The 13,955-nt window shown below is 35.7% G+C and overlaps 1 protein-coding gene across 13 annotated transcripts in view; it reads right to left on the bottom strand.

Moving 5' to 3' along the window:
- IKZF2 (IKAROS family zinc finger 2) overlaps nucleotides 1-13,955 on the bottom strand; it is a 151,704-nt gene that overhangs the window by 38,020 nt on the left and 99,729 nt on the right. For all 13 annotated transcript variants that reach the window (XM_011358654.2, XM_023529789.1, XM_023529790.1 and 10 more), the window contains one exon: nucleotides 12,913-13,080. In XM_011358654.2, coding sequence (XP_011356956.1) covers nucleotides 12,913-13,080 — 168 coding nt within the window. The remainder of the gene's footprint in view (nucleotides 1-12,912; nucleotides 13,081-13,955) is intronic.

Below are 13,955 nucleotides of genomic sequence, written 5' to 3'. Positions count from 1 at the left end.
AAGGCCCAACTACAACAGGAGGGCGCACATAACCCATACAAGGGACACACCTGGAGCACCAGGCTCAGAGGACCAGAGAAGACTGTGCTACTGGGCCCCATAAGACACCTACTACATAAGGCCACTCTACTAAGAAAGGGAGAAAAAGCAGTTCTATCTAATACATAGAAACAAACACAGGGAGGCAGCCAATATAGTGTGAAAAAAAAATATGTCCCAAATGAAAGAAAGAACAAAGCTCTAGAAAAAGAACTAAACAAAATTGAGAGAAGCAATCTACCAGATGCAGAGTTCAAAACACTGGTTATAAGTTATAAACTTAGGGTTAGAGTAGATGAACTCAGTGAGAACTTTAGCAAAAAGATAGAAAACAAAAATGGAGATAGAAAACAATAAAGAACCAGTGAGAAGTGAAGAATATAATACTGAAATGACGATTACGTTAGAGGGAATCAACAGCAGATTAGATGAAGCAGAAGGTCAAATCGGTAATTTAGAAGATAAAGTAGCAGAAAACACCCAATCAGAACAGCAACAAGAAAAAAAGCATCAAAAAGAAGAAGAAAAGAAGAGGAGGAGAAGAGGAGGAGGAGGAGGAGAAGAAAGAAGAAGAATAGTTTAAGGGGCTTCTGGGACAACATCATGCATATCAACATTCTCATCACAGGGGTACCAGAAGGAGAAGAGAGAAAGCAAGGAATTGAAAACCTATTTGAAGAAATAATGATGGAAAACTTCCCTAATCTGGTGAAGGAAATAGACATACAACACAGGAAGCTCAGAGAGTCTCAAACAAGATGAACCCAAAAAGGCACCTCCAAGACACATCATAATTAAAATGCCAAAGGTTAAAGATAAAGAGAAAATATTAAAAGCAGCAAGAGAAAAGCAGTTTGTTACCTACAAGGGAGGTCTCAGAAAACTGTCAGCTCATTTCTCAATAGAAACTTTGCAGTCCAGAAGGGAATGGCATGAAATATTCAAAGTGATGAAAATCGAAGACCTACAACCAAGATTACTCTACCTGGCAAAGCTATCATTTAGAATCAAAGGACATCAAGAGCTTCCCAGAAAAGAAAAAGCTAAAGGAGTTTATCAACACCAAACTAGTATTACAAGAAATGTTAGAGGGGCTTCTTTAAGAAGGAAAAAAAAAGATAAAAAATATGAATAATAAAATGGCAATAACTACATGTCTGTCAACAAGTACTGCAAATGAAGAATAATGAAATGTTCCAATCGAAAAATAGGGTGGCTAAATGGATAAGAAAACAAGACCCTTATATATGCTGTCTACAGGAGATTCAGTTCAGATTGAGAGACACACACAGACTGAAAGTAAAGGGATGGAAAAAGATATTTCATGAAAATGAAAAAGAAAAAAAAAATATCTGGGGTAGCAATACTTATACCAGACAAAATAGATTTTTTAAACAGAGGCTATAACAGGACACAAAGAAAGACTCAGAAATCCCACTTCTGGGTATTTAGCCGGAGAAACCCAAAATAGTACTTTGAAGGAACATGCACATCCATCGGTCATTGCAGCATTATTTACAATAGCCAAGATATGGAGGTAACCTGGGTGTCCATCAATGGACATGTGCTATCCACAAGAGACAGCATGGATTAATAAGAAGTGGTACATATATAAAATGGAATATGACCCAGCTATAAAAAAAAGAATGAAATCTTGCCAACTGCAACAACATGGATGGACCGATAGGGTATTGTGCTGAGTGGAGTAATTCAGACAGAGAAAGACAAGTGCCATGATTCCACTTACATGTGGAATCTAAAGAACAAAATACACAAAACAGAAAAAAGACTCATAGATACAGAGAACATTTTGAGACTTGCCGGATGAGAGCGGGTAGGAGGCTAGGCGAAATAGTGGAAGAGATTAAGAAGTAAAAATTGGTAGTTACAAAATAGTCATGGGGTTATAAAGTACAGCCTAAGGAATATAGTCAATAATATTGTAATAACTAGGTATGGTGTCAGACTGGACTAGGTTTATCAAGGTGATTACCTTGATAAGTTATATAAATATCTAACCACTGTATTGTATATCTGAAACGAATATAATACTGTATGCCAACTTTAATTGAAAATTTTTTTTTTAATATTTTAAAAAATGCTAGTGCTAAGGAATAGTTTGGCTTTTTTTAGAATATAAAAATTTGGAATACATAAATTTCATTAAAATTTTAGGATTTTTCATTTTTAAATGTTTTTTAAATAGTCCATTTTTATGCAATACATAAATTTTGTAATCTGAATCCAGTACAATCCAATGGCCAAAACTGAATTTTAGATATGGCATAAAAACATTTGAGATAGTTTGAGAAGCATTCTTACTGTTTGCTTTTTCTTTATAATTTATGCAAAGGAATTTATAACACACATATTATATAAATTTCCATACATTAGAAATACATATGCTTGTATTCTAAATTAAATATTTAATTTGGGCACAACATTAGAGTATGTGAGAAATATACCTGAAATACTAATGAGAAAAAAATACGCAATTCTAGTTCCTCCTAGATTTAAAAGATAACAAGTATGCTATTACTTTGATTGATAGGGGTCCATGGCTTAATTGAAATACTATTTCCTCAATGAATTGAGTATAAGATAAAAGGAATAATATAGAACATATGAAGCAAACAAACCAAATTTCTAAGAATGAAAGATCCATAATAACTTGTTAAACTAAAAACCTAAAAGTAGTATCTAATTTAAAAAAAATTCTGTAGCAGGAACACTGATTCAATGATTTATCATTAAAAACTCAAAAATACTATGTTATGCTACAAATTTATATAAAGCAGGTCAGATGATTTGTGTGATAAGTTATAAGATTAAGGAATAGAGAGTTTAAAGTAGAAATTAGTGCCTTTTATTTTCTTGCAACCTTATATAATGTACAAGGTTGGGACATGTTTATAAAAGTATATTTTCCCACTGGGCAAAAAATTTGACTGTGATCTTTAGCTGATATATTGTTGATGATATTTTCCAACTCCTATTTCTTTCTCTTTCTCCTCTCCTTCCACATCCTCTTAAAATATAATTTAAATTTCGGATAATTAAAGATAATACACATATATATTTTTTTCTTTATCAGTCATTCATTTTTTTGTGTGTATTGCAAAGGGGCAAAAGTAGAAGGAGAGATGCAATTGTTAGATACGCTAAAATTTAGCCAACATAATTGCAATGAAATAAAGGAATTCTAAGGACATGCCCAGCATTAAGACAAAAAGAATAGCTCTAAATAACCCGTAATAAATGACATTTTTTAATTTTATTTTTTAGTTTTATTTTATTATTAATTTTAAGTATAAATCAAACACTGACGATCATTGTACAAATAAAACTTAGACTATATCATTTTATTTTTTATTTCCTGAATGGAAAATATTTCATAAATTGGATATTGAACTGCCATAACTAAAGTAAGAAAGGTGATGATTTCTTACATCATTAAGAAGTGGGGAAAAAAATATAGGAGTTGTTGACAATTATCTGCTACTAAAAAAAATTATCTGCTATTGGTCTATTTCTAGAAATAATAAAACTATACTCTTAAAAAAAGCATTATTAGAAAACAAACTTCCATGGCAAATAAAGGTAAACAATACCAAAGTATTTTTGCTCTTTAAAGGGCTCTGATTTATTATTTGTAAAACCAGGCATCCTTTCAAAATTTAAAAATGTTATCAATGATTGTAATCAAAATTTAAAACATGCAATCAAATCAAGTAATCAGGCTTCTGTACACTTAAACTCATTTCCTGTTCCAGCGTGAGTGAGGAAAAATTCAACATTGTTTTACACTTCTGCTGGTTTTCAGCAAGACAAGGGGAGCTTTTACAAAAATATTTATCAAAAGGGAATGTGTTTTGAGTGAACAAACTATGTCTAGACCACAAGCGAAAAATCAGAAACTGTCTATGTCAAAGATGGTTCTTAGAATCAGGTTAGCAGACAGTAGTAGCAGAGAGGTAATGTTGGTACTGTTAAGATCATCTGACAACCTCCACTTAAAACCTATTCCATTTCATGCAAATCTATTTTAAAAGTTAAATTACAGCAATATATTAAAAAAGTGGGGAGTGGGGACTACTCTTTTGCTCTTGAAGTGTTGGTCATAGTAACTGATCAGCAGCAAAGTCCCAGGAGAAAAGAAAACACATTGTACTAAGCACCATATGATATTAGTAGCATAGGGAGATTTGAAGATAAAATTAAGTGACTCGAAGTAACATAGCTAATCTGCAGTGAGCCCATTCTAAAACCTGGATGTCAACCTCTTGACTTCCAGATAGTATTCTTTCTTTATCATTTGAGCTAACTTAATAGAGTTAAAATTTTATAGAATTAACATACTGAGTTGTTATTTATCCCATAGCATAATATATAGATTTTAGAGTTTGAATCCAGGTTCTGCCTGCATGATCTCTCTGTGCCTCAGTCTCCCGATCCGTAAAATAGAAATTATAATAGCAAGAAGCTCTCTTGACTGACCTCCCTTTGAAAAACATACTAATGGGTCACCTGAAACACTGAATTCCTAGTAGTTATAGGCCCTTCTTTCCTATGCTCTCATAAACACTTCCAGTAGTTGAACTAGATAGTCACTAAGAGTCAGTTATGACTCTAGCCTCACCTGTTTATGCCAGCTGCACCTGTTATTATGATTATGTAAATTATTCAAATATCTATATTCCAATGAAATAAGTACAAAAGGAAGTTGTTTCTACAAAAAATTATTTTACTACTTTGGAAAGATGAAACAAAGGTAGTTGATTAAAAAAAGAAAGCTAAAGAATTGGGGGATGGGTAAAGACAATAAAAATTAGTGAGAAAAATATTTAAAATTTAATAGAAGTCTAATGGCATTACAAAGGACATAAAGAAACTGAAAATGGAATTAGAGATGATGCAGTACGAGTGTGATACAGGCCAGGAAAATTACATGGAATTCCAAAACCAGATTCTTCACTAAAAGAAAAGGGCTTGGCCTTATATCAAAAGAGAAATGATTAAATGTCTATTTTATATTTTTAAATGTAAAGACCTTTTATTATTAAAAGAATTTCTCATGTTACTAGACTTACTGCTATTAGTCAATAAACTACCTGGTTTTGCTCATGTCAGATACAAGGGTTTTATAACAAAAACTAAATAAAAGAAAACAATGGACAGTCATTACCCAAAGTATATGGGGGTGGGGCAAAATACTTTCTACTACTAACAATATTGATAAAAAAAACCAAACAGAAATTGGAATTAAAATCATTACACTTAATACCCTATACTAGTTATTTTAAGCACTAGTTCTTAAATTTTATTCAATCTGTGATTCTCTGTTTTGCCTCCATAGCCATTTTCACCCTTCTTTGCTCTGCTCTGCTGCTGCATAAAGCTAATTTCTATTGGCTTCTTCAATAGGCTTCTTTGTCCCCTGGCTTCTGTTTAGGATCAGTTAACGTGAGGTATCGATCGGCAAGAGACTGAAGGGTGGAAAGAGTGAGGTCAAGGTGTTTATCTTTCAGTCACGGGTTAGCAGGTGTACATTCATCTACTAAAAGTCAGTGTTCAAAACCGTCTCCTACCTCTCTTAATGCCAGTGACCTCTCCATCCCCTTGTCTCTTCACACATTGAGCTGCTACTATCTTTTCTTGCTATTGCTAGCCTCAGAGTGCTTCAACCATCCTTTGTTGGTTTCCTTTATGCCTAACCATTCTCTCATAAATATTAGTCCTTTCATGGAGATCTCCAAATTGTGCCCCCATTTGAGTGTCTTGCTGCTTTCCTGTCAGGACCCTGATTGATAGTTATGGGTAGCAGGAGTAGCCCAAGGCCCAAGTCAATCAAAATGACATTCTGTCATTGGGTTGCTCATGTTTGAAGAGAACAGGATGGCCTCCTTACCAGGGGGTTAATGGAATACTGGCAATTTCAGGCATGTGCTGGAACATGATTACTCAAATGATCACTGGTGGTGGCATGGAAGGAAGTGCAGATGCAAGGCAAGGCTTTAGGAGCTGTGGCCTTCACTTGCTAAAGCAACAGTGGTGATGTGCAGTGTGAAGACTGTAGTGTGACATGACTATTTCTGATGCCCCTAAGAAGAATACAAAAGAGAGAGAACAAATTGAAGGCCTTGAATGCTCAAATCGGAGCAGAGGTAAAATATCAGAAAGTTTCTCAGTAAGCTTTTTAAAAAGTGCCTTTCCTTAAGCCTCAGGGCAAATAACGCTGAAGACCAATTCCAGAATCTGATTTGGAGGCTTATGGAATTGCCATGCTAAGTGGGCAATACTAGTACCACTGTCTTGGTAACGAAGTAGTGATGGGGAAAGGGTGAAACATGGGATGGTACTATTTGACCAAATACTGAGGAGGTTCAGAATGCTGAACTCCCAGATATTACTGAAACATCCTTACCAGAAGACACAATCCTCTTCACTCCCTACCTTTTAATCTAAGGAAACCAACATTCCCACAGATCAGTATTCCCATAAAGTAAGAAGACTTTCAACTGCTTCAGCTGAAGCAAGAACCCAGAGAATGGCAATTCTTTTCAGGACTTGTTCCTATTACCTCTTGTTGTCTCAAGGCTCATAACAAGTTAGATCTTAATACAGCCTAAAACCAAGGCCTGATCCAGGAGGTGAAAGCCTATGTGTACATTGCAAGAATTGCAAAACTTTGCCAATTTGTATCAGCAAGTCTAGTTAGCATGTAAGGGAATAGAATGGATTGATTTTAAGGGTTTTATACCAAGTTGATGGTCTAGTATAGATCAGGACAAATTTACCAATATATGTGCATTCATCTGGGATTTGGGATTTAACATATTGCCTTGAGCAGGTGGGAGTGACTGATTAATTCACTCCTTGATTCAATGATGGCTTATACAGTAAAAAGTTGAAATGCCAGAATTTTCCTGGCAGACCAAATTGGAAGAAGTCCAAAAGCTCAAGTAAGTAAGACTATTGGGAAGGATCTCTTATGAATCACCCTGTTCAGCCTTCCCCTAGCCATACCACTGGAAGGGCCCGTGGGATACTCCCTTCACCAAAGAATTACATTAGTGAGGAAAGAACCAGTAAGCTTGAAAAGCTTTATGGTAACTATCTTCTGTAGGATGGACAGAATATTGATAGATGTTGCAAATAGATCTTGGCTCCCTGATTTAAATGAAATAATGGGATCTCAGAGTGGCAGAGGCTATGTGGTAGGCATACATTTCAGGAAGATGCAATTACCTTAACAAGCCATAGGAATGGGATGATAATCAGAGTGTTTTGTGCCATAGGGTTCTATGGTAATGGCTAATTGATTACGGAATCCCCAAGAATGAAACAGATGGTTAGATTACCAACCTGCTGACTTACACAGGCAGAAAAAGTTGTGGGCAAAAACCCAATTTTTGTCACCATGGTGGGATTCATGATCTTATCCACCGTCTACATCTAAACCTATTCACAGACCCAGAGTCACATAATTTTAGGTGAAAACTCAGTCCCTTTCAGGAAGGGCCCTGAAACCTGGCCAAAGGTTCCAGAATCACCTGTGGTCATTCATGATGATGACTGTGCATTAGTAAAAGGAAAATAACCAAGTCCTTCCAGAAGTTATCAGATCTATGAAACTAGCTCTGAATTGACATTAATTCCCGAAATCTAAAATGCCATTGTGGCCCAGCGGTCAAAGAGCGGGCTTATTGAGGTCAAGATATATATGGAGACTTTACCCAAGTCCATCTTACAGCGTTATAGGAATACATACATTTAGAAGTGAGAAGAATCCTTACACTGCTTCCCTGAACCACGCAGGGCCAAGAACAGTGCTGTCCAATGGAATATTTTAGTAGCTGCATTGTTGAAAGGTGAAATTTGAATAATATACTTTATTTAATCAAAAATGTCATTTCAACACGTGGCACTAACTTCATTTAGGTGCTTACTAGCCTCCTGTGGCTAGTGGCTGCCATATTGAAGAGCGCAGCCCTAGTACTGTCACCTCTCCCAAGATGGTAAACTAAAACTAAAAGATGTTGGGATGGTGATCCCTATTACATTCCTATTTAAACTGTTTGTTCGGCTAATGTCAGACCTAGATGTTTCTGTGGATGAATGCAGACTTAATCACATCATAATACCAACTGCAGATGGCTGTTCTAGCTGTAGTATCTTTACTGGATCATATTAACATAACCACTGACACCAGGTATGAAGCTATTAACAATTTCTTTTAAAAATAATTCCTTATCAACGAAGATAATCAGAAGCAGTTTGCCTTTACATTGCAGGAACAGCATACTTTCACTATCTTACCTTCAGGTTAGGTCAATTCTCCTCTCTTTGTCATAATATAGTCCAAAGAAATCTTGTTCATCTTGACATCCCACAGAACATCAAGTTGGAACATTACATTCCTTGTATTATACTGATCGGACTTGATGAGCAGGAAGTAGTAAATACCTAAGATGCTTCAGTAAGATATATGCTAGAGGATAGGAGATCATCTCCATGAAAAGTTCAGAGACTTGCAACATTGCTGAAATGTTATGGGCCTAGTGGTCTGGGCAGGTTGAAACTGATCCTCTATAGCAAATGACAAATTGCTGTACCTTGCACCTTTCATCATGAAGAAGGTGGCACAAATGTGCTGCTCTCTTTGGATTTTGGAAGAGGGAGATTCGCATCAGGTATGCTGCTCTGATCCACAAGGCTGCCAGTGTTGAGAGAGGACTGGAGCAAGAGAAGGATCTGCAGCACGCTTCTGCTGTCAAGAAAGCTGCCTTATACCTTTGGATCTAAGATCCAGAAATGCAATGATATTTGGAAATGTCTGTGGCCGACAGAGATGATATATAACATCTCTGTCAATAGGAGTATCAGAGTGTAGACCCTTTTTTGGAGTAAAGACACGTATCTTCTACTAATACTTATTCTCCATTTGCAAAGCTGCACCTAACTTGCTATTGCACTGTTTAAGACCGAGTACTGGGCCGTGTGACTCTACCTGACTATGTGGCCTAAACGACTCAAAATGAACTAGATGTTATCTCATTCAACATAACATTTAAAAAGATGTGCACAAAAGCATTTTATTGCTAAATGAAACTAGAACCGTGCAGGTTTGGGAAGTCCAAGTACATTTCACAAGGAAGTGGTTCAGGTATCCTTGATACCTGCTATTACTGCTTCACAATCTCTCCTCAACCCACACCTATGGCCTCACAGGGTGTTCTCAATGATCAATAAGTGGAGGGTGAAACTGTGTGAACCTAGTTTGTAAATGGATTCAATGGTATTTGGTAAGATCTGTGACCAATGTGCTAAACATACTGAAGGGGACTGGCCCTGAAATGCAGTGGTGAAAGGATATCCACTCCCCCGCTGAATTTCAGATTGCACACTTTGCATAGAAGGAGGGAGACTGAGGTAATGATACATGGCATGGCTATATGGTCAAAGACTTAGAAAAAGAAGACTGGAAGACTAGTGATAGAAGGTTTGGGAGAGAGTTATTGAATGTACCTCTCAAAATTGGTACAAAGTGTGATGGCACTTAATAATCTGGGCAAGATTACCTGATGGGTGACTCAAATCAATCGGTCTATTTTATGAATGTTGGTCAGATTCTTTGCCTAGCTACTCTGATGCTTGCTCAAGTGAGTGGCCCGTGTACAAAGTGACAATGGGATGGAAAGCATGCATGGATTCAGCAACACAGACTATCTCCTCTCTATGACAGATTTCACAACTACCACTGCTGAGTTCACAGCTTTCTAATTCTGAGGCTCTAATACGGCACCACTCCTCAGCAGGATTAACCAGTCAATTGGTGGCAAGTAGGTTACATTGGACTCCTTCCAATATGAAGGAGAGAAAAATTTATCTTCATAGGAAGTAATAGATATTCATGATATAGACTTACCTCTCCCTCCTTTAATACTTTTGCAAGCTCCTCTATACATGGATTTAACATAATGATTTACCAATGACCATGGTATTCCTTAAAATATTGTGCCCTCAACCAAGAAATTCATTTTATGGCAAAGGAAATGTAGCAATCGACTCAAACCTATATATTTCACTGGTCATACTCATGTCCCATCATCCAGAATCACCTAGCTAAATGGAGTGGTAAAATGGCCTACTAGTGGAATGGTCCATGTATGGATGCCAAGTGGGTGTGTCTACAGGATATGATATATGCCCAGAGCCATCTCTTCCACAGCATCAATGCATGAGTCTGAGAACAAAGAGGAAGTGAGGTAGGAAAGACCACAATAGAAATACATCATGTAACTCATTTAAAGGATTTTTACTTCCTGTGCTGAAATGAACTCTTGGGATTGGGGGTTCAAGAGCTCTCAGTGCCTAGGGGAAGACTGTTTCCACCAGGAATCAGAGTCCTAGTACTGCTTTATTGGAAGGTGAGAGTACTCCCTGGCTCTTTGAGGGCATCTCAAGCTGCTGAACTACAAGGAGAGAAGTGGACTATTGATTGGTAATTTTTCCAGATTACCAAGATGATTTGGGGGCAAGAACAACTATGTTTGGAACACAGGACACTTCTTTAAAAAAACTTGCCCAATAATCACGGTTATTGAAAAACTGCAGTAATCCAAAAAGGCAGGAACATGAGGTACTCAGAATTTATAGAAATTAAGGTTTGGGTCACCCATCAGGTAAAGAAATCGTCCAGCCTAGGTGCTATAAAGAAGGTAAAAGAAAGAGAATTGGTAGTAGAAGAAGAATGCTCTAATGATTAATTTGAGTTTTCTGACCAATTAGAGAAGCATGGATTTTAGCTGCTTTGTTTTATGTTCCAGCTATTATGAAAAACTTAGGTGATGGCTAATATTTTAGATTCCAGTTGGAAGGATGACTGAATTGATATCATCCCTTGATGCTGCAGTAACTAGATGACACCGCTCTCTCCTTCTCATCACTCCGCTACTCTCTTTAATTAGCCAGTTTGAGTACACTGTTTATATATCTGCAAAAATCATGACTTGGTATACCAAATTGCAAAATCAGCACGCCTGTAGTTATAAGGACAATGTTTTTAGGTCCATACCTCAAAGTAGCAATATATACAGTTTCACAGAAATAGCTTTGCTTCGTACACACAAACTTTATAATTATGTAGAACCATGTAAATAATGTTGAAGGTCTGGCCTGGCCAAAGCCAATGAGAATGGCTTACTTTTGGAGTATGATTTTTCCCACCCCTCACTTCATTACCTACCAACCAGGTGCCCCCAGATGGGCCATGCCTAATTTGTATAAAGAAGCTGATTGTAGCTGCTAAGCTCAATCTAACGTAAAAACCAAGATGTCTTGTTAGACACCACCCACAGGGATAGATCTGTTAAAAGAACAAAAAGGAAACCAAGGAAACAAAACTCAAGATGAATATCGAATGCCTTCGAGAGGTGTCACCACACATTGAAACTTCTAAGAATAAAGCAATCACCAGTAAAGAAATATGTATACAGTAAACTATGATATTGAAAACAACATAATTTTATAAAGAATAAAATAGACATTTAAAGTTATTTTTACCTCAATTTCATGTAACAAATAAAAAGCTGTGTTTTATATAATCCTTGGTCAACTCAATAATATTTTAATAAACCAGAGCACATGGCTACCTAATAACTGTCATGTCTTTAAAATAACTTTCAATAAAAAATGTTTTTATAATATCACTTTAAAGTAATTTTTATAGCATAATTTCAAAATAAAATATAAAATGTTGGAAATAAGTGAATTACATTCGGTCAAGAAGGAAAGTAAAATATATTCTTAAAATATTTTGTTTTAACATTTGCATTAATTTCATTTTTTTGTAACTGTCCTAAATTTGAGTTAATGTCTAAAATAGTCGTACACATTTCATGTACAACTATCTTTCATTATCATACTAATGTTAAAAAAACTAAAGAAAGCCTTAAGGTTTAAGAGGAAAAAATGTAAAGAAAGATAATACAAGCATTAGCTCAAAATCCACAGCACTCTGTAATACCATTTTTCAATGTAGATGAAAATATCACTTCTATCATATCTTTATATTAAAATAAAATTTTAATATGTCATTATGGATAGCAGGAACATATAAAACTGGCTTGAGAGTATTCTGTATTAATTCTCCACCTTTAACTTCTTGGTTATGGCAATTCATGTAATAGTCAAGTAAGATTAATTCAGATTTCTAATCATTCTCTTTCATGTACTATTCTAGCATTTTTTAAAAAAACTTATTCCAAGATTTTTAATGATGATTTAGGAAGCAGAGAAAAGTTTCATAGATCATCAAATGACTATAGTTTGAGAGTTAAAAAAAGAAATGGTGTTAAAATAAAATACTAACTACCCTAATAGCAAATTTTCTAATAAGCATAATATTTTCAAGTTTAAAAATAGCAATATTTGATTTCCTACTGAGGCTCCAGTCTGAGCACTATACCAGTCAAAAAATATCACAGCTTTCATCTCTTCTATGATAACATCAGTATGTAACTATGATATGTCACTAGATTTTTCCATTATTTGGAATTAATCATAATTACTGTACTAATAATCACATTAAAAAAAATCATAGAAACCTTATGTAACAGCTATTTCCTTACTTCAGTGGCTTGAAATAAGACAGTTTTCAGTAGACATTGCTCCTTTTTCCCACGTCTATAAGTCTAAAAGGGCCACATGCATCCTACAAGATTTACCAGTTATTCAATATACACAAATAAACGGATTGTCTAGTTCATTCCTAGCTATGTATTAAAGCTTTAAGTTACTGTGTATTATTCTGTAGTACTCTCTCGAATTCTCAAATTTTAGCTTTCTTCTCAAAGAGTTGGTAACACTTACCAGAGTGGGTCCTGAGGTGTCCTGTGAGGGCATCCCTTCTTCTACAGGCATAGCTACAGAAAGGACATTTGAACGGCTTCTCTCCAGAGTGTAACTTTATGTGTCTCAGAAGGTTGCCCTTCTGAGTAAAAGAAGCTCCACACTGGTTACAGTGGAAGGGACGTTCACCTGTGGAAGGGTAAAGAGGTGAGAGATCAGAGAGGTTATGTGCGAGTGGCTGATTCACCATACACTGTTAACTAGAGCCAGTTCTCTGTACTGAGGATATCCATTCCCTCCTGAGTCTTCCTAAACTTTTATCTTCCTAGAATTTGATCTGCTAATACAAAGTCTCAGACTTTAGGTCAAATGTCTTTTCCCCTCTTCATATAAATTTGCAGGATTCTTGTCATTGATTCAAAAGAATAACAATGACAGGACTGACAACTGGTTGAACAACTAGGTGCTATTAGTTTACTGACTTTACATACAATATTTCAGTCCTCATAATGACATTACTAATCAGGTATCTATAATTTCAGTTTACAAATGAAGAAATTGAAGTTAAAGTATCAAAGCATGTGATTATAGTAACAGAGCTAATAAGTTCTTGAGCTGATAATTGAATCTCGCTCAGTTTGACTACACCTTGCTCTCTTTACTGTACCATGCTCTCTTAAAAATCACATAGATTTTGAGTTGAAAAGGAGCTTTAGTCTAACTCTCATTTAGCTGATAATATTCTTATCAGGGGACTGAAGAAGTTCAGTGAATAAACTAGGTTCAAAGCTCATTACTACAAAATATCTAAATATAGCTCAGGTCTCTCAATTCTCCTAGTCACTAACAGTAAAACCTTTGGCAAGTTTCCTTATATAACCATGGAAAATTCAAGAAAATTATTCATTCAGACATTTCCTGTATATTCTCTTTTTTTGTTGTAAAAAATCATTTGTTTGAAAGGAATCTTTTCTCCTATTGCTATAAAACTGTTTAAGCCATAATTATCAGTTCAGTTTGTTATCATTAACTGGCTATGCACCAATGTCATCAAACAAAAACAC

The sequence above is a fragment of the Pteropus vampyrus genome, unplaced genomic scaffold, assembly GCF_000151845.1.
Source record: "Pteropus vampyrus isolate Shadow unplaced genomic scaffold, Pvam_2.0 Scaffold42, whole genome shotgun sequence".
Taxonomy (NCBI): Eukaryota; Metazoa; Chordata; class Mammalia; order Chiroptera; family Pteropodidae; genus Pteropus; species Pteropus vampyrus.
Note: the sequence above shows the minus strand (reverse complement) of the source record. Positions and strands in the feature narration are given on the sequence as shown.